This window comes from Gymnodraco acuticeps, unplaced genomic scaffold, assembly GCF_902827175.1.
Source record: "Gymnodraco acuticeps unplaced genomic scaffold, fGymAcu1.1, whole genome shotgun sequence".
Classification (NCBI taxonomy): domain Eukaryota; kingdom Metazoa; phylum Chordata; class Actinopteri; order Perciformes; family Bathydraconidae; genus Gymnodraco; species Gymnodraco acuticeps.
In genome coordinates this window covers 336022-356471 of record NW_022990238.1, presented here as the reverse complement: position 1 = coordinate 356471, position 20450 = coordinate 336022, and the positions used below count along the sequence as shown (strand labels likewise).

The 20450-nt window shown below is 44.3% G+C and overlaps 1 protein-coding gene across 2 annotated transcripts; it reads left to right on the top strand.

The window, feature by feature from the left end:
* Positions 1-1475: 1475 nt before the first annotated feature.
* Positions 1476-20235, top strand: cacng1b (calcium channel, voltage-dependent, gamma subunit 1b). Of its 2 annotated transcripts, XM_034220243.1 has the most exons (4): positions 1476-1891; positions 15931-16005; positions 18059-18196; positions 18636-20235. In XM_034220243.1, exons 1-4 carry the CDS (start codon positions 1651-1653, stop codon positions 18866-18868), a joined length of 687 nt encoding a protein of 228 aa, XP_034076134.1. In that variant the 5' UTR covers positions 1476-1650; the 3' UTR covers positions 18869-20235. The 2 variants fall into 2 exon arrangements, with proteins under 2 accessions (XP_034076134.1, XP_034076135.1); XM_034220244.1 differs by lacking the exon at positions 15931-16005.
* The last annotated feature ends 215 nt before the right edge of the window (positions 20236-20450 follow it).

Below are 20450 nucleotides of genomic sequence, written 5' to 3'. Positions count from 1 at the left end.
GTGAGACACTTGAATCGTCAATATCGTGTCACCAATCGCCCACACTTAGTTTGGACTAGTGCATGGAGGCTCTGCAGCTGTTTGGTGTTCCTGCAGTTACCAGGAGACCGTGAGCAAATGAAGCAGGTCAGGGGTCACAAAGACACTATTATAACATGCTTAGAGACAAGCGGTTGCTCTCACCTCTTCCTCCTCCTCTGGGAGAAAGGCAGTTTCGCTGCAAGTGTTTTCAGGTGGAACGCGATAATGAACACAACTGTCTCTCATCTCTTCTCAACCCGCACTGTGGGGTTTCTTTTTTTAAAGCTGGCGATTTGGTTGATTTGTCTTTGATGATCAATTTCCTGGTTCAGTTAGCTACTGATGGTGTTTACAGGAAGTACTTTTGCTCTTTCATAATACATTCATTTTGTAAAAAGGGTAAGATATCAGCCTGGCAGTGTTAATTCTTTGCAAATCTCTTTTATTCACACACATTGATAAGACAGAAAACAACACAGAAAATACTCTCCCTTTACATCTTGCCTTAGCTGAAAATGTCTTGCCATTTAGTGTGCTAAAAAACCCAGATTAGAGTGAGTGTTGCCAGTTGAAAATGGGCCAGAGTCCTCCCTAAAATGGGGCACATGGTTTATAAAAAGCCTACCCATTTACTCAAGTATTTCATAGGGAAAAGGTTGATTGTGCCTTTGAGATGAATCAGGATTTAGGGAATTAAAAAAACACAAAATTAAACATTTGTGTGCGACATACAGCGTGTCATAGCCACTTGTAGGATCCAAATGCAAGTTGATGTATATTTAGGGACATTAAGAAGGCAATTTTTAATAAACTCAAATATATAAAGTTACTCTCTCTACTGTGCTGCAGAGCAAATTACATATTTGTGAAGTTAACATCTTATTTTAAAGGTCCTTTGCAAGAAGCTATTTCTCTGTCTTTCTGAATCTGGATCAGCTGCATCAGGTGGGACCCTTGTCTCGGGCCTTAAGTGCTGATTGGCTGAGTAAGTAGATCAGCTCATCCAGACGACTTCTAATATAGTAGTCCAGCCCCCTTCACCCCACCCCTTGTGAACTCCCCTGGCACACAGTGCAGGAGACAATTCAGCTGCATGGGACTGTATAAAAGAGACAGAAAATGTTTTAGATAAATTAGAGATTCATAAATAAATGATCGCGCTGTCAATACTTGTTGGAAGTTTTAATTAGATGTTTCTCAATCAATATACTGTGCCTGAACTTTAAAGTGTCTGATCTTGACCTGACCCTTGTGGACAGAACTGCTCGAGAAATAGTTGTGATAGGTCTGAACTCTTCCCTGTACATCTTCATTTTGTAGCTTAATGGCCTCAACACAGCAAAGGCAACTTGGGAGGGAGAGAAAGCAGAGAGAGGAAGAAACTAGGGCACTGTTAACTGGCCCCTTTTTACCAAACATCAGGCACAAAGCAGAGAAAGAGAAAGAAAGAGCGGTGGACAGGAGAGGACTTCAAGAGTGAAGTGAAGCTGTAGACAAGACGAGGAAACCTCTGGAGTCAACACCCGTCGTCTAGACAAACAAGACAACCTTGACTCTCACCTACCCGTGTCACACACACGTGAAAACTTGTGCATGTGCACAGACTTTGCGCACATTTAAAACAGCAACATGTTTGAGGAGCAGGCGACCAAGGTTAAGATCACTTCTGTGGTGATTGTGGTGGGCATGGCGACGATGCTGGCGGCGGTGGTGACCGACCACTGGGCCGTGCTCAGCCCCCGGGTGGAGAAGCTAAACGCCACCTGCGAGGCGGCCCACTTTGGCCTCTGGAGGCTCTGCAAGAAGATCATCTTCATCGTGGAGGAAGACCCTCAGGGCAAAGGCTGCGGTCCCATCAGCCTACCTGGAGGTACTAAGCGATTCGTTCTTACTTAATCTGACTGTTTGAGGATTTTTGTGCTTACTGTTAAACTTCATGTCAGGGGGACAAAAAATATTAGACAACAGAAAAATATTTCTTTCTGTCTGCTAGCTGTCATATACTAACTTAGATTTTTTTCAGTACTGTATGTGAATTTCAACTATGTAGACCCGGTGGTCACAGCATTGATACCATAAAGTAATTTTTTTAAATTATATTATATTTGGGACATCAAATGCAAATATTGCTTTCATGTCTAATATATATGCTCAATAGAGATAAAGGAGTGAAAGAGCAGGTCAAAAGTCAAGTTTCTTTCCGAGCACTTACAGTCAACCTTTTCTTCCACTCTGTGTTTCATTCCAAACAGACATATGGTTCTATGGCCAGCTTCTCACAGAAACTATTATTATCTTCCATAGAGGAAGTCTCTGAACAGACTACCAATTTAGCACAGTCGAGCAGTTAAAGTCAAGTGTGTAATGGAAGAGCATCGCTGCTGTACTTCACAGCTAACATAACAAAGACATCAATCTGTTCTGTCTGGTCTGATGGACTCTCAATGGAAAATTAGACATAAAAGCCATTTTTGACCTAGGAAGTGTTATGTAATTTTTCAGCATACTCTTTATAGACTAAAATTAATGGATGCTATATAACTCTTAATTGCTTGCAGTGTCACAGCAGATCTGAAGTTAATATGAGATATGCTTTAAAGGAATGCAACTAATTAAAGCAGGATTTTCTGATGCCACTAACAAACCTTTGAAAAAACTATTTGAAATAACTTGCTTGATTACAAGTTATGAAAAAATAAAAATAAAAACTGTGATATGCTGCTTGGTGCAAGTCAATTTTAGAAATGATTTCCTTTCCTTTCATATGTTGCATAGAGTATGTGTTTTAGTTAAAAAAAAGTCAAAGGCATTCGGTGTTTAAATGTATGCTCCGCCAGGAAAACCTTGTAGCTTAAATTACTAGCCCTTTTTGAACAGAGCGAGCACTGGGACAAACAGCGTCTCGTTTGCCTCCGGCTGTGTGCGCATGCCTTGCAGCCTAACAGAGAGATTTCAGTCTGACTCTATCATTGACTTAGCCTCCAGCTCTAGCTCCTCAGGATCAGTACAGGCCTTAATGAAGTGTAGCTTCACACTCCAGCTCATGAGTTAGAGTACACCTGGAAGGCTCAAGAGGGATGAAAGGGATTGTGAAAGAAAACAGATGTCTGTGTGGGTGAATCGAGTAGTATTCATAGAAGGGGGGTGGGGGCTTTCCAGTGATAGGAGGTGATACTGTACACAGAGGACGGAAAGGTAGATAGACAAAAGTTGTGATAGCTCCCTGACATAATGATGTGACACATGTGGGGCCTCCAGGACACCTTTTTAGCAATGAATGAGAGGCACATTTAATCTGACAGACTCTAACCTCACATAAGATGAACAGCAGTATAACCCTCACAACCTGACAGACAAAAACAGTGTCATAATGTGTCCAGAATCGGCTTCTGCTATACTCTGGGATGACAAAAAAAAAGACATCAGACAAACTCCTGTCAGAGAATGAAAATAACCAATGTTTTTACATAGACGTATTTGGTTACATTCCCATAACCACATTAATGTTTCTAAACCTGGGTTATGTGGGAGATTTGGTGCGTGACTAGGCAGCCTGTGGCTCCCACACTGGGCACAAATCATTTTGGTGGTTATACAAGATGATCCGTACTGATTTGTGGTCCAGGTGACATCAAAAATAGGCCTGTAAGTGTGGGGGTGTGTCCCTGAGTAAAGAGGACATTGGGTGAGATGCTGATTGGTCCATTAACAGGTTAAGAAAGTGAGTTGCATTGATGGTCCTCACCAGGCAAAGCTTATTTCGCTTCTCCATTGGCTGAGAAAAGGCATCTACAGGTTTCCTCTCAACAGGTGCTTCTATCTTCTGGCTCCTCGCTAGTCAATCTGGTTGATGCAGTTCGACAGCAGAGAGAATTACAGCCACTTTCTAGCTTAAGCCGGTCTGTTTCCTTTTTGATAAGAGTGATATCAGGAATGGCAGCATGGCTGAGCATGTAAGGCTTGGCTGGATTGCACACTTTGAGTGCAATTTTACATGAATAATAATGTTTCACATGGGATAAATTCACGATTTTTCTTTTAAGGTTGAAGTGTTTGCACTTAACAAGCCAGCCAGCCTTAAAGCAACACCATGAACACATCATGATGAGATCTACAACATGGACTGGTTTCTACTTTTGTAGCTTCTTTCTACATCTCAGAAATCAACATAAAATACAAAGTAAAGAGAACAGTAATAGTTTTTGATGGTCATATGTTTTGTTGGCCACTGAGATATGTCTAATGGACTGGCTGACAACACCATATCTGTCACGATCACAGGTACAGACCAGAACCCAATAGCACGACACAGATACAACCAGTGTTTTGCAATGTTCAGTTCATTCAGGTCTGGGACAGGCAGGGTCAAAACCAGGAAGTCCGTCAGACAGACAACCAAAACCAAAAAGGGAGCAGGCAGGAACTCGAGATCCGAATACAGGCAGGCAGGGGTAAAAAACCGGGCAGGACAAAAATCTAGGCTAGAGAATAACACACACTGGAGAGCTTGGCGGAAAAGACAAGACAATCTGGCAAAGGACCAGTGATAGTGAGGTGGTATAAATACTGTGGGGTGATGAGGGAATGAGTAACAGTTGAGGGGAAGGGCTGGGAAGACCAGGTGAGGGAAGTGAGCTGATTACAAGGGCCTGGAGGAAGGCGGGATCTGAAATGACAGGAGAGTTAAGATGAGCCAAACCAAACAAACAACAATTGATGTGTCTAACTTGTGACAATATCAGTTTTACTTATCTGCTTCTTAATTTAATTTGCGTTCATGGTCAAGTGTTTAGTACATCACCACATTGTAAAAAAAAAACGAAATGAATCAAGAATGCACCATAATACATTACGACCTTGATGAACACTATACCCAAGCAGGCACCAGTGATTGAGTCCAACAACACACATTTGCATTTTCCCAAAAAGAGGGGGAGTCAGTCTTCAAGAGACACAAACACTTTTCATAGGCACAGTGGAACTGCTTCTGTGAAAAGGTTGCTTGACAACGGCAGCAAAGCAGTGAACCAAAATGACTTTTGAGATGAGCTTCCCACAAATGAGGCATGATGGCTTAAGTGCTGTAAAGGTCAAACAAACCCTTTATTTTTACATCAGGCATCTCGAAAGGGAAATAAAGAGCGTTAATGGTGCTTTTTCAAAACATATGTGTGCAAGGAAAAGGAAAGGAGTTAAACGTTAGAGATGTTTAAGAGCTTAAAAGTAGGAAAGTGTTTCTTTCCTACATTAGAAAGCAGCCAGAACGCTCCAAAAATAGTTTCAATTTTTTCAGTGACACAACACTGGTGCCCCAATTCATTCCCTTGAATCACCAATGCCACCTTGAACTACCACTTTCACTTTCCAAACAGTAATCCAGTAACTTTCCTCTCTCGCTTTGGATTCAGAGCCAAAAATGTGGAGGCGTTGCTTTGGCATTCAGAAAATGAGAGTAAGGTTCAAAATCTGAATGAATCACTCCACAGTATGCAAATGTAAAAGGGAGAAACCCTTCCAGGATGAGATACTCGGATGTAGTTTTGGTTGAAAATTATAACTTTAATGTTTTGAATGTCATAATAAGAGTCAGGCCGCATTTACACACGCACACACACACACACACACACACACACACACACACACACACACACACACACACACACACACACACACACACACACACACACACACACACCACACACACACACACACACACTCATACATGGATTTATTCACAAGGGCTCCTGTGCTGTGTCCCAGTTATCAGACCTCCAGAGGAATAGCCATTCAAATAACACCACCACCCATCTTATTCACATTGACCCAGAATTAGTGGGTCATTCTGGGTGGCTACAAAAAGAACAGGCCCTCCTCATGCTTAAAAATCTTCTGTAACACTCCTGCAAGAGATATATGAGTTATTTTTTAAGAGCAATATGAGTTCTAATTTTGGTGAAAACATGAGTACCAAAGGAAAAGGAAAATCACATACATACTAAACTGGAAGAATAATCATAGGCCAGTTGAGTTGTAGGAGAGAGACAGGTTTAATGATGTAGAGATGGAGGCATGGAGAGGAAGGTAAGGCTAAAGGAGAATCTGCATATCAAACAGAGGAAGGTGGCAGCAGAGTTTAGTCGAAAGAGGCAAAGCTAAAATGACAGGCGGTACTTCGTTCTAATCGCTGTCCCTCACTGGAACTAAATCTCCTCATTAGCCTGACTGCAAGGTCAATGATACACACCCAGATGTTGTCCTCCTCCTCAGTGAATGTTCACCAGCTAAAGTTACAAGACAGCTTTGTTTTGAACCTTACAAAATATGTGCGATAACAGTAAACTTTACAAGTATAATGCGTCAAGGACAAAACCTGGAAACAAAGGTTCTCATTCATAACACTCCGTTCGATGTCTCACTATGGGATGCGCCTCATCGCGGAGCAAACAGAAGCATCAATCTCATTACGCCAATCCTGATTGGCTGGTGATCTTGACGTCAGCGTCAGGGAAATCACCCCCTATAAGTAGCTTGCGCCACGACGCATGCGCCATTCAAACACCTCTTCTCGCTTCAGAGCACATCTCTATGGTAGCCGGACAAGCTTAACGGTCCACAGACTGAACCCAAATATCCATTTCGGTCGACGGGCGCTCGCCGGCTACTCCTTCTGCTTCGCAGGAAGACGGTAATTACTAACGCTAGTTATTGTTGAAATCGACCTCGACGCTCTCTTTCCCCGGAAAGAAAGCTAGGTCTGACTTTTTCAAGCTAGCGTTAGCTTGCTCCCTCACTACCGACACCACGGTAGCGAGGAAGTTTTTTCTTTTCTCTTCCCCACGGAGGAGGAAAGGATTAAAAGGAGCATACTGCCACACCAGTCAGCATTCTCCGGGAATAAAAGACCCACACCGTCCTTTTCTCCGGATTAAGGACAGGGTGGTAACCTCTTTTTCTCCCGACCTACCTGTTGAGAGCGGGTCCTCTCCACGCCACGAGGCGAACAAGATGGACGCCCATCTCCCTCACACCAGAGGAGTCAGGGACTCGGTGGCTCGACTCTGCGGCTGCGTGTTGAAGATCTCGGGCACAGACACACACCAGGTCTGCTCGTCCTGCCTCGGGCTGGAACACGCCCGAGGCGCTATCGACAACCCCGGCTCGTGCGGACATTGTGTCCGCTTCACCGTAAAGAGCCTCCGCCGAAGGCTAGCACGCCAAGCTAGCCTGTCGGAACAGGACCCCCCCATGTCCTCTGACCTGCCGGCCGGCAGTCAAGACGCGGGGGCATCCGCCACAGAGAGTGAACCCCTCTCCATGTCGGTCTGGGGCTCAGTATCTGCGATGGCCGCAGAACCGGATTCCCGCGCCCTGGCAGGCCGGGACCCGGTGACGGCAAGACACGCGGGAACGGGACCCCACGCTTTACCGAGCTGGGGCTCCCGGTTAGACCTCACCATGGTCTCACCCGCGGAGGATGTCCTCGAGCTGAACTACGACGAGGACGAAGAGGACGCCTCGGTGTTCCTCCTGTCCGAGTCGGATGAACATGAAGAGGCTGCAAAGCCTGGAGCGAGGGCTGCTCTCCCAGACGATAGCACACCAGCTTCGCCCTGTCTGAGCATGGACCTGCAGGCCGTGTGCAAACGCGCTGCGGCCAGACTCGACATCCCGTGGCCTGAAATGGCCAAGGAGACCTCCAGGTCCCGCTACGAAGGGAAACATTTTCCCCAAGCAGCGCGGACAAAGAGGCAACTCCTTCCGGTCTTCCCGGAGATGTTGGATGAGGTGTCGGTCTCGTGGAGAGACCGGCCCTTCAGCAACAAGGTCCCAATCCAGGGTGCCTCCTCCTTAGACTGTGACGGAATGGAGAAGCTCGGCCTGCTCCGCATACTGCCCATGGAACCGCTGGTAGCAGCCCACCTCCTACCGAGGATGGGCCCGTCACCAAGCAGGAACCCCACGCTGCCGGCAAAGTCGGACCGATTTCAGTCGACAATGACTGAACGGTCCTACAAAGCCGCAGCGTTGTCCGCCAGGGCCCTGAATGTGGCCTCGCTGCTAACCGCTTACCAAGCGGAGCTCTGCGAGGACCTGTCGGGTAACCCGGGGGCAGCCACTCTGGACGAGATGGCAGCGGTCACAGACATCTGTCTCCGTGTCCAACGCTGCGCCGTCCAGGCCACGGGAAAGGCAATGGGGATCATGGTGGTGCAGGAAAGAGCGAGATGGCTCAACCTCACCAACCTCCCAGACCGGGAAAAGGAGGATGTGCTGGATATGCCCATCGTTCCCGAGGGAATTTTCGGCTCCGCTCTTGCTTCCATGCAAAGGAGGTGTGAGTCGAAAAAGAGGGAGGACGAGGCACTCCACCTCTGCCTCCCTCGAAGGGTCCAGCCGCTGCCTTCGCAGCAGCAGTCCTTCGCCCAAGCTGCCTTGAACCCTGCTCGGTTTAAAACACCGAAAATGCAGAGGTCGCAGCCCGCCCCGAGTCCCCAGCCCAGGCTGGAGACGAGGGCGAGCTGGCCCAGAAAATCTCCGATTCCGGCTGCAGCTCAGGCGCAGCCAACCCAGAATTTCGGCCAGCAGGCGAGGAAGAAGAAGCGAGCGGCGTGACAGCCCCTCCTTCTCCCCTCCGTGACAGAGCTGGAAGTCCACGGTTACCCAGCTCTAAATGTGTTCCCGCCGCCTCGAGAGATGCCTCAACACCATCCTCAAGTCCGCAAAAACACATGTCACAAATCTGTTTGTTCCTCTGTCATAAAACATTTGCCGCTGACGCATCCAGGCTTCAGGCCGAGGGCGCAGCTCAAAAAAATGATAAGAAAAACAATAAAACCAATAAACAGCCCTTCAACTGTTCCCCTTCTGAGAGCAGCTACGGCATCTCTCAAAAGGCGGATTACAGGCGGGTCTGTGAAGGCACCACCGTCACGCGCATGCGCAGTGCCGGCTGGGGTTTTAAAAGCACCACCGCCACGCGCATGCGCAGTGCCGGCTGGGGTTGTGAAGGCACCACCGTCATGCGCATGCGCAGTGTCGGTGGGGATTGTCGAAAAGGGGGCACCACTGTGTTCAGACACTAGAGGGCCCCATAACACAACAAATAGAGACTCAGAGGGGAAGAGATGTGATATCTCCACTGGCTCTAAGGAGCATGCAGTGGAAGATGCTCACATCATCTGCTTGGGTTTTCAAGACAGTAACACCGGGCTACAGACTCCAATTCGCTGTCACCCCCCCCTCGCTTCTCGGGCATTCTGCATTCGCAGGCCCGACGAGAGTCAGCCCATATTCTGGAGAAAGATATTCTCTCTCTCCTAGAGAAGAGGGCTATATCTATTGTACCCGCCGAGCAGAGTCAGGGCGGCTTCTATTCCAAGTACTTCCTCGTTCCCAAACGGGGAGGGAACGGAATTCGGCCAATACTTGATTTGAGGGCTCTGAACAAATATCTAAGAAGATATAAGTTCAGAATGCTCACTCACACATCTCTGCTGCGGCTCGTGCGACAAGACGACTGGTTCACATCAGTCGACCTGAAAGATGCGTATTTTCACATCCCAGTATATTACCCACACAGGAAATATCTGAGATTCGCATTTCAGGGGATCTGTTATGAATACAGAGTACTCCCCTTCGGTCTGTCTCTCAGTCCAAGGGTGTTTGTACGATGTACGGAAGCCGCGATAGCCCCGTTAAAACAACAGGGTATTCGCCTGGCGACCTACCTGGACGACTGGCTGCTTCTCGCACAGTCGGAGCAGGAGGCTGTTACGCAGACAAATGTCCTCGTAAAGCACCTGCTCAACCTGGGTTTCATAATAAACACAGAGAAGAGCATGTTGTGCCCCGCGCAGACTATACTCTTCCTGGGTTTACACCTGAACTCGGTGCCCTTTTCAGCTCGCTTGTCAGCGGATATAGAGTGAAAGCTTTCAGAGCTTGTCTCGCTCTTTTCCAGCTGCGCAAACATGTTCTCTTCAGATCATGCCTGCGATTGCTGGGGCTCATGGCGTCAGCCATCCTGGTCGTACGACTGGGACGCTTACACATGAGTGAGTTTCAGCGCTGGGTGGCCGCCCTAAAACTAAACCCCGCGCGCCATGGTGCGCGGAGAGTGATGGTTACTGTGAAATGCGTAATGGCACTGCGCCACTGGCTGCACCCGACTTTTCTAGTACGAGGTGTGCCTACGGGTGCTGTCCTTTCACAGAAAGTGGTCACCACGGACGCATGTCTGACAGGTTGGGGAGGTATTTATGAAGGTCGCCCGGTGAGGGGTCTCTGGAGCAGAGACCTCCAGCGGGCACACATAAATTACCTGGAGCTTTTAGCGGTGTTTCTCACCCTAAAACGCTTTCTGCCTTTCCTCAGGGGACATCACGTCCTCGCGAGGACAGACAATACGACCACAATATCGTATATTAACCGCCAAGGGGGTTTGCGTTCTCTCCAGTTACACACACTGGCGCGCAAACTTATCCTATGGAGCGGGAGACGTCTCCTCTCTCTGAGAGCGACGCACGTACCGGGAGTGATGAACCTCGGGGCAGATCTACTGTCCAGAGGTATACCACTTTATGCAGACTGGACTCTACATCCAAGGATTGTGAGCCAGCTGTGGGTGTGTTACGGCAGAGCCGCGGTGGATCTGTTCGCATCGAAAGACAACGCTCAGTGTCAGCTGTTCTTTTCGATGCGCGATCTAAATGCACCGTTAGGCGTGGATGCACTCGTGCACAATTGGCCCCCGGGCCTTCTGTACGCGTTCCCACCCCTGGCTCTGATACCCCCAACTCTGGCCAGAGTGAGAGAGCAACGCCACACACTTATCCTGATAGCTCCGCACTGGCCAGCTATGTACTGGCTAGCGGAGATATATCAGCTGCTGTGCGGGCAGCCATGGCAGCTCCCACTACGCTGGGACATACTGTCCCAAGCGGGGGGGGGCGATCTTTCACCCACACCCAGAGCGCTTGGCTCTATGGGCCTGGCCCGTGAGTGGTACAATCTAAATACAGTGTGACATGACGCTGACCCTGGCAGCTGCCAAGCGAGCCAGTGGCACTCATGCACTATCTGTACAGTTTTCATGCACTCAGTTTGCCCCAGGGCAAACAGAGTGTGGTTGAAGCCTAACCCTGCCTTTATCTTAAGGCGGTCGGTTCGGGTACCACATTTGACATTGAGGCATCCTCCCCGCCACTGTATTCCTCCGGGGAACAGCGGCCGGATTTGCCGTGTCCAGCCCGTGCTTCACGCACGTACAGGGACAGATCAAGGGTGCTTTGTCATAATGACCAACCCCTTGTGTCCTGGGCTAACCCTTACAAGGGCAAGCCTGTTACTAAGCAACGGCTCTCCCACTGGTCTGTGGAAGCAATTGCTTTGGGGCTCATACGAGTCAGAGTTCGCAGGCACCCTCGGGTCCGCGAGCTCTTTCGACTCAGGGTCTGGCTGCATTCTGGACTCTGTCCAGGATGTCTCCCATCAAAGACATTGGTGCAGCGGCGAGCTGGTCCTCGCCGCTCACTTTTGTCTGCCTCCTAACAGGCTGGACGTTCTGCTCCCAGTGTGACTCAAGCAGTGCTGGGCACCTGGTTGAGTCAGAGCTCTACCTGTTAAGTTCTGGTTGGTTTGGTGATTTTCGAGATAAGCTCGTCTGGCAATACGGGAGCTACAATTTCCCATAGTGAGACATCGAACGGAGTGTTATGAATGAGAACTATAGGTTACTTACGTAACCCCAGTTCTCAGAGTAACATGAAGTTAGATGTCTCACCAGACGGCCCTCCTTGCTATGGTGAAGCGAGAAGAGGTGCTTATTTTTGAGTGGCGCAAGCTACTTATAGGGGGTGATTTCCCTGACGCTGATGTCAAGATCACCAGCCAATCAGGATTGGCGTAATGAGATTGATGCTTCTGTTTGCTCCGCGATGAGGCGCATCCCATAGTGAGACATCTCACTTCATGTTACTCTGAGAACTGGGGTTACGTAAGTAACCTATAGTTTTCGCATACTGAAGCAGTAGAAAGTGATATAATTATTTGAATGAATCACACTTGTAGAACTGATCTTCCTTTTTAGCACCAAGATTAAGTACTCAAGAAAAAATGTGTTCTTTTACTGGCCTTGAAGAAGTTTTGAGCTATTCATTTAATTAATGTTGGCATATTTGTCATCTGACATGTATAACAAACAGCTCCACCAGGCAAATTGACCTTACAGTATGTTAGAGACCATTTGGTGCATGTCGGCAACATTGAATTTCTTTGCATCAGGAAAAACAAGCAAGAGGATTTTAATTAGCCATAACAATCATGACCTTGGAGGATGAACTATTTGATTAAGAAATAACTTGTCAACATTTTATTGAACAATGTAAATCCGCATTCAATTAATTTTCAATAAAGATGAAACAAGCGAGAAACTCTACCGGAAAAACCTTATTTCCGATTTAAAACATGCAAAACAGAAACGGCCCCATAGTAGGTAAACATCTCCAATGCTAAGAGACACTGTAACACAAGAACTGAAAAAGGAAAAAGAACATATTTTCCTCACAACAATTGAAAACTCTTACAATAATTCAAAAGCAATAACCTGTAGAAACAATACACATACATTACATTAAAGTTCAATGACAAAAAGAAACAGAAACAAGACAGATACAGGGCTAACATAAGGGTGATTAGCCACCATGCTAACACAAACACACACACACACACACACACACACACACACACACACACACTTTACATGTGTAAACAGATAGGACTGGGCAAGAAGTGCAGCAGCCTGTTGCTAGGTTACCTCTTTAGTGATTCTTTCTCATCCTGGATAACAGCTCGTCACTCATACACACAAGTAGTATGTGCACACACACACACACACACACACACACACACACACACACACACACACACACACACACACACACACACACACACACACGTGTTCAGACACAGAAACCTTGTCCGTCTCTGAGAGGACAGAGAGAGCACCTGTCTACTTTATGGGTTTAATCTTAGCAAGAAAGGACGCTGAGTGGAGGAAAAGAGCCATCCTTAGAGAGAACAAACAGAAAAGATGGATGTTGCTCCAATCTATATGAAGCTATAGAAAAGATTGTGGTCACGATGTGTAGAAATGGGTGTGGCATGTTATCTGAGAAAGAATTAAGAACATGGAAGAGAATGAAGGAACTCTTCAGACTTCAACAATCTGCATGCAACTTCAACTGCTAACTGCTCCTTCTTCAACTGCTAACTGCTCCTTCATACTTTCACTCAGAAACCTCATTCCAACTTTAAAATGTTACACATCTTTCCGACATTATTCATGTAACACAACTTTGAAATCTGATTCTTACTTTTAGAGATATTAAACATTGTTCAGACCTTGGTAAAGAGGCCTTCTTCAGATTTTAGAGTGTGTGATGTCACAGAGTGGAGGACAGATTTAATTGTGCCTTCATATTTTCTTTTAAACCTGCCATAATTCCCAAACCCTACATTCCTGAGACATAATTCTGCATGAGAAATGTAGGAAAACATCTCGTAGCTTAAAAAAATAAATAAGATTAAGCAAAATAATTAATCAAAAATGCCTCTTGAGGGCATGAAGTGATACAAACTTACAACATGTCTCCATAAACCCCATTGTAAGTTCAGCCTCATCTTTCCCCACCACAGCAGCCGCACACCTTTAGTTAATCTGCCGAAAAGGCCACATTATTAACCCAAAATTACACAAAAAGTATACTTCAGATGCTCAAGTTTCTTGACATGCTTCATGCTTGGAAATTTCACCGATATCTGTTACGGTTCTTCAACAAAACGTTCACATGTAAGAGGTTTATCTCTCATTCAGAACAATGAAAATGCTCTCCTCTCACTGATTACTGCACATCACCATGGAAACCTTTGATCTCTGGACACGTTGTTAGCTCCAATATAAACACCTGTGTCATGGAACACGATGATGTCATAACTCCAACTGACATGCTCAGAGCAGCAGACTTCAGATAATGGTTAACACAGCTCTACATCAAATCTGATGTTACGTAATGTGGTGTTACTATGGTAACACACTAATACTGTTACTATATCCCTCGCCATAAAACAGCAGCAGACTTCAGATAATGGTGAATGGTCCTGCCCTCAACAGCTCTAGATCAATTATGGGGTGTCATCATATGCCGTTTCCATGCGTATCCCTCGCCATAAAACACGATGTCGCTGTAACTCCAATGGACACGGTCCGATCGCCCCCCAAACTTCGCTTGTATATCACCGGTCCATGCCTCAACAGCTCTACGCCAAATCTGAGATCTCACCATAGGCTGTTGCCATAGAAACGCATCCCTCACCATAAAACACGATGTTGTCGTGATACCTATGCAAATGGTCTAAAACAGCAGCAGACTTCAGATAATGGTGAATGGTCCTGCCCTCAACAGCTCTGTCAATTATGGGGTATCATCATAGGCTGTTTCCATGGAAACGCATGCCTCGCCAAAAAACACGATGTTGTCGTAACTGATATGAAAATGGTCAAAACACCACCAGACTTCAGATGACATCCCTTGCAATAAAACATGATATTGCTATAACTCCTATGAAAATTGTCAAAAAGTGCTAAAACTTCACATGTGTGCTAACAGTCCAGCCGTGAAGCCATCTACGGGACAGTTTTGTGATTTCTTCGAATGCCGTTGCCATGGCAACACAATGCTAGCCATGAGCAGGTCTCCCTTGAAAAAGAGATCAATGATCTCAATGGGATTTATCTGTATAAATAAAGGTTTGAAATGAAATGAAATAAAACACGGTTATCTCATAACTTCAGTGAAAATGCTGCAAACAGCCCAAAACTTCACAGTTTTGGTAACGATGCAGCTATCAACATATGTATTATGCGTATTATGGGGTGTCATCAAATACCGTTGCCATGGCGACAGATCAATCGCCATCAAGTTAGTTCAATAGTTTGCAGTTCAAATATTCTGCTGCTTTTCCAAGCCTTTTTACTTTCTTTTCTTCTCTTATCACACATTCAAGCCCCCAGTGTTCATGTATCATTTCAATCTAAATTCTTCACTTTCTGTATAAATCCACCTAGGTGAACAGCTAAGAGCCAATATGCTAGATTTGCCAAACAAAAATAATTCAAATCATTTCGGAACTTTCAAAATAGTGAGGTTATGAATGGGTAAATAAATTAACCCTCTATGGCATGACTTTTTATTTTGGGAGGAAAAAAATGTTTCACCATGTGTTTTAGGAGCTTAGGGGTCCCTGATATTATATCAATTATAAAATGTGACACAGTGTTGCCCTGAGGCAACGAACAAAAAAACATAGTTTTAGCTAATTAATAAATACATAATAAGTCTTTAAACAATCAAATATACTTCTTTACGTATTCATGCACATGCATGTATTTTTTATTTTAAGTTGTGTACATTTCTAATATGTTAAAAAGTGAAATGTATCTTACCAAGTGGTGGCCCTGAGTCCCCTGCAGTTTTGCTTGCAGAAAGTACTGCTCCACCCCCAGACAAAATGCCACACCTATATCATTCCCTCATTTTATTGGACACCAGCATGTCAGGTGACATTGTGTATATATATATTTTTTTTTTAATATTTAGAGGGCCAGTGTGAGGTCGAAAAAAATGGTTTGTTGCCTGAGGGCAACAGTATGCTGTGTAGAGGGTTAACTTTTGAAAAAAATATATAATGGTCACACAACATTAACATTTTTCATGGCTGTCTGTTTAATCAATGTATGTGCATTGGCTGACTTTAATGGCGTCCATTGAGAGGTTTAGGATTGATTGGTATTTCAGACACACAGATACAACCCTTTTTTCAACTCCCTCTTCTCTCTTTCCTCTTACTCAGCACAAAACTGTTCCTACTTCAAACACTTTACCTCGGGGGAAGAAGCTGAAGTTTTTGAAGTGAAGACACAGAAAGGTGGGTGCCTCCTCACTGTCACTCATACTGAAACTTACAACAGATCTTTTTTTCCCACAAACGTTTGTAGGAAATGTTCAAGGAACCTAAGTTTTTCTTTTCTATATAACTACAATACACTTGAACACCAACTCAGTAAAATGCACACTGATCTTCATATAAGATAAGATAAGATAGAAATATGTTCCAATATCCTCTTATTCTGATCTTCTCATCTTTCCGGCTTAAGAAAGATTGTTATTCTCAAAGTCAATGTATTTCCAGGAAACAAACCCTTTTCAGCTTTTGAAGAACACGCAGCGTGGGGGATACACATCTAGGTACTCATAAATACAGGCAATTACAGATCATTGTCAAGTTTAGACATAAATGAATACAGTGTTTACATGTCTACAGTCTTGTCAGAATCTCAACGCTGACCAGCTTCTGGCTGGAAATGAATTATTTCAATTTGAATGCCGCTAAATTCAAGCATCTATTCATGTGCATTTATTTTGTATGTAGTTGTGCCAAATTGAAAACACCATTTAAGGTATATATAAATACGTTTATTTATTATAATAATACGTTTATTTATTATAGCCCCTTTCACAGAAATAGAATTCACAAAGTGCTTCACAAGAAGGAACAATAGTTAAAATTAAGACCACAGAAACATGAATACAATAACCACATGAGGCAGAAATGTAAGGGTATTAACAGAACACATCACAAACATTTCAAATTGAAAAAAAAGCCAATGTAAAAAGATAGGTCTTCAGTAGTTTTTTTAAAAGCCTCTACATCATCATCATCATCATCAGCTTTATTGAAGAGACTCAAGGTAAACATTTTTTAAAAGACATACAACACTCAAACACTCTACAGAGACTGTAGAGCCTATTATTACCAGCAGGTAGTATACCACAAATAATAAAATACAAGCAATCAAATTGGGGCTTGAAAATGTGTTTATTGAACTGAACATACCGTGCAAAAGCTATCAAGCTTAGGGAAAAACATGCACACGTGAAATGCAAAAGAGATACTCATGCATCACCAAACAGACCAACAGCCCTCAAAGAGACAGGTGACCTGCACTGGAGAGAATGAGTGCATCGGGTTATTTTACACTTGATGCTCCCGTCGGGGTGCTGAAGTGAAACCGGATGCTCTAAGGTTAATTTCTATCACAGTTGGAGTGTTAGATTGAAAGAGAGACTACATAATACATATCTACCAACAGACAGAAGGGGAAGAGAGAGACGTTGTAACCACATTGTGATAAGCATCTTATCTGCAAATGGCATTATTGCCAGTTTGGATAAATGACTGTTGTTTTAAAGGGAGGCTAATTTAGAGGCTAATTATCTGTGTCATAACTCGCCTGAGTGCAACATTGAAAATGATTATGTAAACGAGATTGCAACCTCCCCTTCTGCTCCTTCCCACTCTCTTCTAATTTGTAATAACTACAGCTTCTCTCTTTTCTCCATCCCTCACTTTCACTTCAATCAATCAATCAATGTTTATTTATATAGCCCAATATCACAAATGTTACATTTGTCTCAGTGGACTTTACAGTTTGTACAAAATATCAGTATGACAATATGACACCCTCTGTCCTTAGACCCTCACATCGTACAAGGAAAAACTTCCAAAGAAAACCCACAGTTTAAAGGGAAAAATGGGAGAAACCTCAGGGAGAGCAACAGAGGAGGGATCCCTCTCCCAGGACGGACAGACGTGCAATAGATGCCGTGTGTAAATTGAAAAGATAATACATTTGCAACATAGGTAGTCCAAATGTTTGGAAATGCATGTGTGTATAATAGGAAAATGAATCCACGAGGATATCCATCCAGGACCTATGATCCAGGACCACAGCCACGACTCAAGATCCAGGGCTCGCGATCCAGGACAGAGGAGCGCAGGATCATCCATGACTCCGGATCCCGGCGTATATAGACACCAAAAAGAAAGACATTTGGGGAAGCTGCTTTTCTTTCTGTATCTTCACTCCCTATTTACTGTTTATTTTAAACTTTTTTCATCTTGCTTTGTCTAACCTCAGAGTACAATATATCAGCAGCAGCCATTGCCATCTTCAGTCTGATCTTTATGATCCTGGGCACCATCTGTGTCATCTTCTCTTTCGGGAAGGGACGGGACTACCTGCTCCGGCCTGCTGGGATGTTCTTCGCCTTCGCAGGTGAGACGCTGCAGATAATGTGAATCACAGATCAGGCTCTGTGTGCTACTCTTGTCTTTTGTGTTACAGCTTCAAGTGAGATGTAAAAGTGTCATCAGACCTTTTCATTTTTTCAAGAATATTACTAATTGGAATGAAGCCTGTGAGGTAGCTCAGACAGTCAGCTTGAATACCAATGATACATGTGTAGACGTGAGAAGCCTTACCCTCTCATACCACCAACCAAACTCACTCATGTGGCGCTCTTTCTTGATGTAGCCTTAGGGTGACATTTCAATATACTTGTCATCATATACTTTGATGGATGTTAACCCCCTTTTTGAATCGCTTTTATTCTTACAAACACAACGGACAATCTTGACATTTAAAGGTTGAACACAACTGCCATGCAAGTGAAGCCTCTCCTAAACGACCATGACTCTCTGTTTTGTCCCCGCAGGTCTTTGTATTATCATATCTGTTGAGGTAATGCGCCAGTCTGTCAAACGCATGATTGACAGTGATGAGACCATCTGGATTGAATACTACTACTCCTGGTCCTTCACCTGTGCCTGCGCCTCCTTCACGCTGCTCATCCTCAGCGGGGGTGCCCTGCTCCTCATCTCCATGCCCAACATGCCCCGTAACCCCTGGGAGACCTGCATGGACGCCGAGCCGGACACATTAGATTAGCCACAGGTGATACAATGTCTGAAAGCCTGGGTAAAAAGACGAAAATTACACCTACACCTTGAGCCCTTTAACTGATGTTGTCCTAGTTATTCCCACCTCCCTTGTCCATTGAGCTTAGTTCATGTTAGTAAGATATTATAATCAACTTGGAGAGACTTGTGATAGTTAACCAGCCGCAACAAAAACTATGAATTTCACCTTATCTTTACGGGGTAAAGCAGTGAGAATATGACTTGTTTGGAAACCTCTTCCTTTTTGAGGCGTTCAAGACCAGAGGAATGGTTAAGTAACATCTGAGACTTAAGAGTCATCTGCCGAGCGGAACCAAAACCAAACGTATCTTTTATACAAAGTCCATGTGTGCTTATTAATTGTTTTTGGGCTTTGGTTTAGTGAGTTTATGCCAAACAAACAATGCCATACTGATAGACAATCAAAACTGTAATGTTAAATTGTTTATGGTCAATCAGTACGATTATCTGTCCTTCAAATTAAAGTACAATTATTTTCCAATCTCTGTTAAATACTGAACAATATAATTGTAAAGAACAAAGTATGTCAACAAGCAGACCAGACACGATTAAACCTCAAGACTTAAATGATTCAATACAAAAGACCAGGCAAGTTTAACAAAAGAAAGACTGGTTTGGATTGTACCACACAGATAAAAATGGTGAGCTATTGAACTGAAAGGCTGTCTTTTAAGTGCAGCAGTGGGTCGTTGTAATGGCTTTTTCTCACTTCAGCCTCTTCTTTTCTCAAAGGACTTTCTAAAACCAATCTATACCATTGATTGTCCATAGAGGAACACTTGCCAGATACTCCAGTGTTGATCAGTCGGTTATTTCAGGTCAATGTTCAGGACCTCTGGTGTCTTAACCTCCAATCCACTATTGTCCACAGCGTTTGCTAAACAGCAGGGTTATGCTTTAAATGTTAAGAAAAGTTATCTACATAAAAAAATTAACACATATAAAAAAATGTCATAACATAAATCTTAAAAAAAGGTTTTGGTGGGTTTTAATAAATGTACGTGTTTGTGGCAATTCCATTTTCAATTGCAATTTTTTATTAAATTGTGTGACTTTAATAACAGCATGCTGCTTAAATGTTTACTTGAAATAAAACATATATATGAGTATGAAATGATAATCTTTTCATTTAAGGGTTGCCTTTGATTTGAAAATGGTACCTTAAAGCATTAAGATTTGATCGAGTTGCATATTATATTGGACCTATATTTAACTTAAAGGTGGGGTAGGTAAGTTTGAGAAACCGGCTCGAGATACACTTTGTGTTATATTCCATGGAATGCTCTTAACATCCTGATAACAATGAGTATCTTAAGTGCTTTGACAAAAAATCCATAAAAAAATGTCATCTGTGGAAGCCGTAGTAGGCTACTGTAAAAAGCACGACCAATCATTTTAGCTGGCCCGGCTAAAATAACTGGATGGCCTACCTGCCTGTCAGCCTTCCATCTGTGCACAAACTTATCTTGTGCCCTCATTGGTCATGTGCACGTTCGTGTGTGTTGGAGGAAGGGCTCTGTAGTGGCAGATTTTTTCCGGCTGTGTATTTT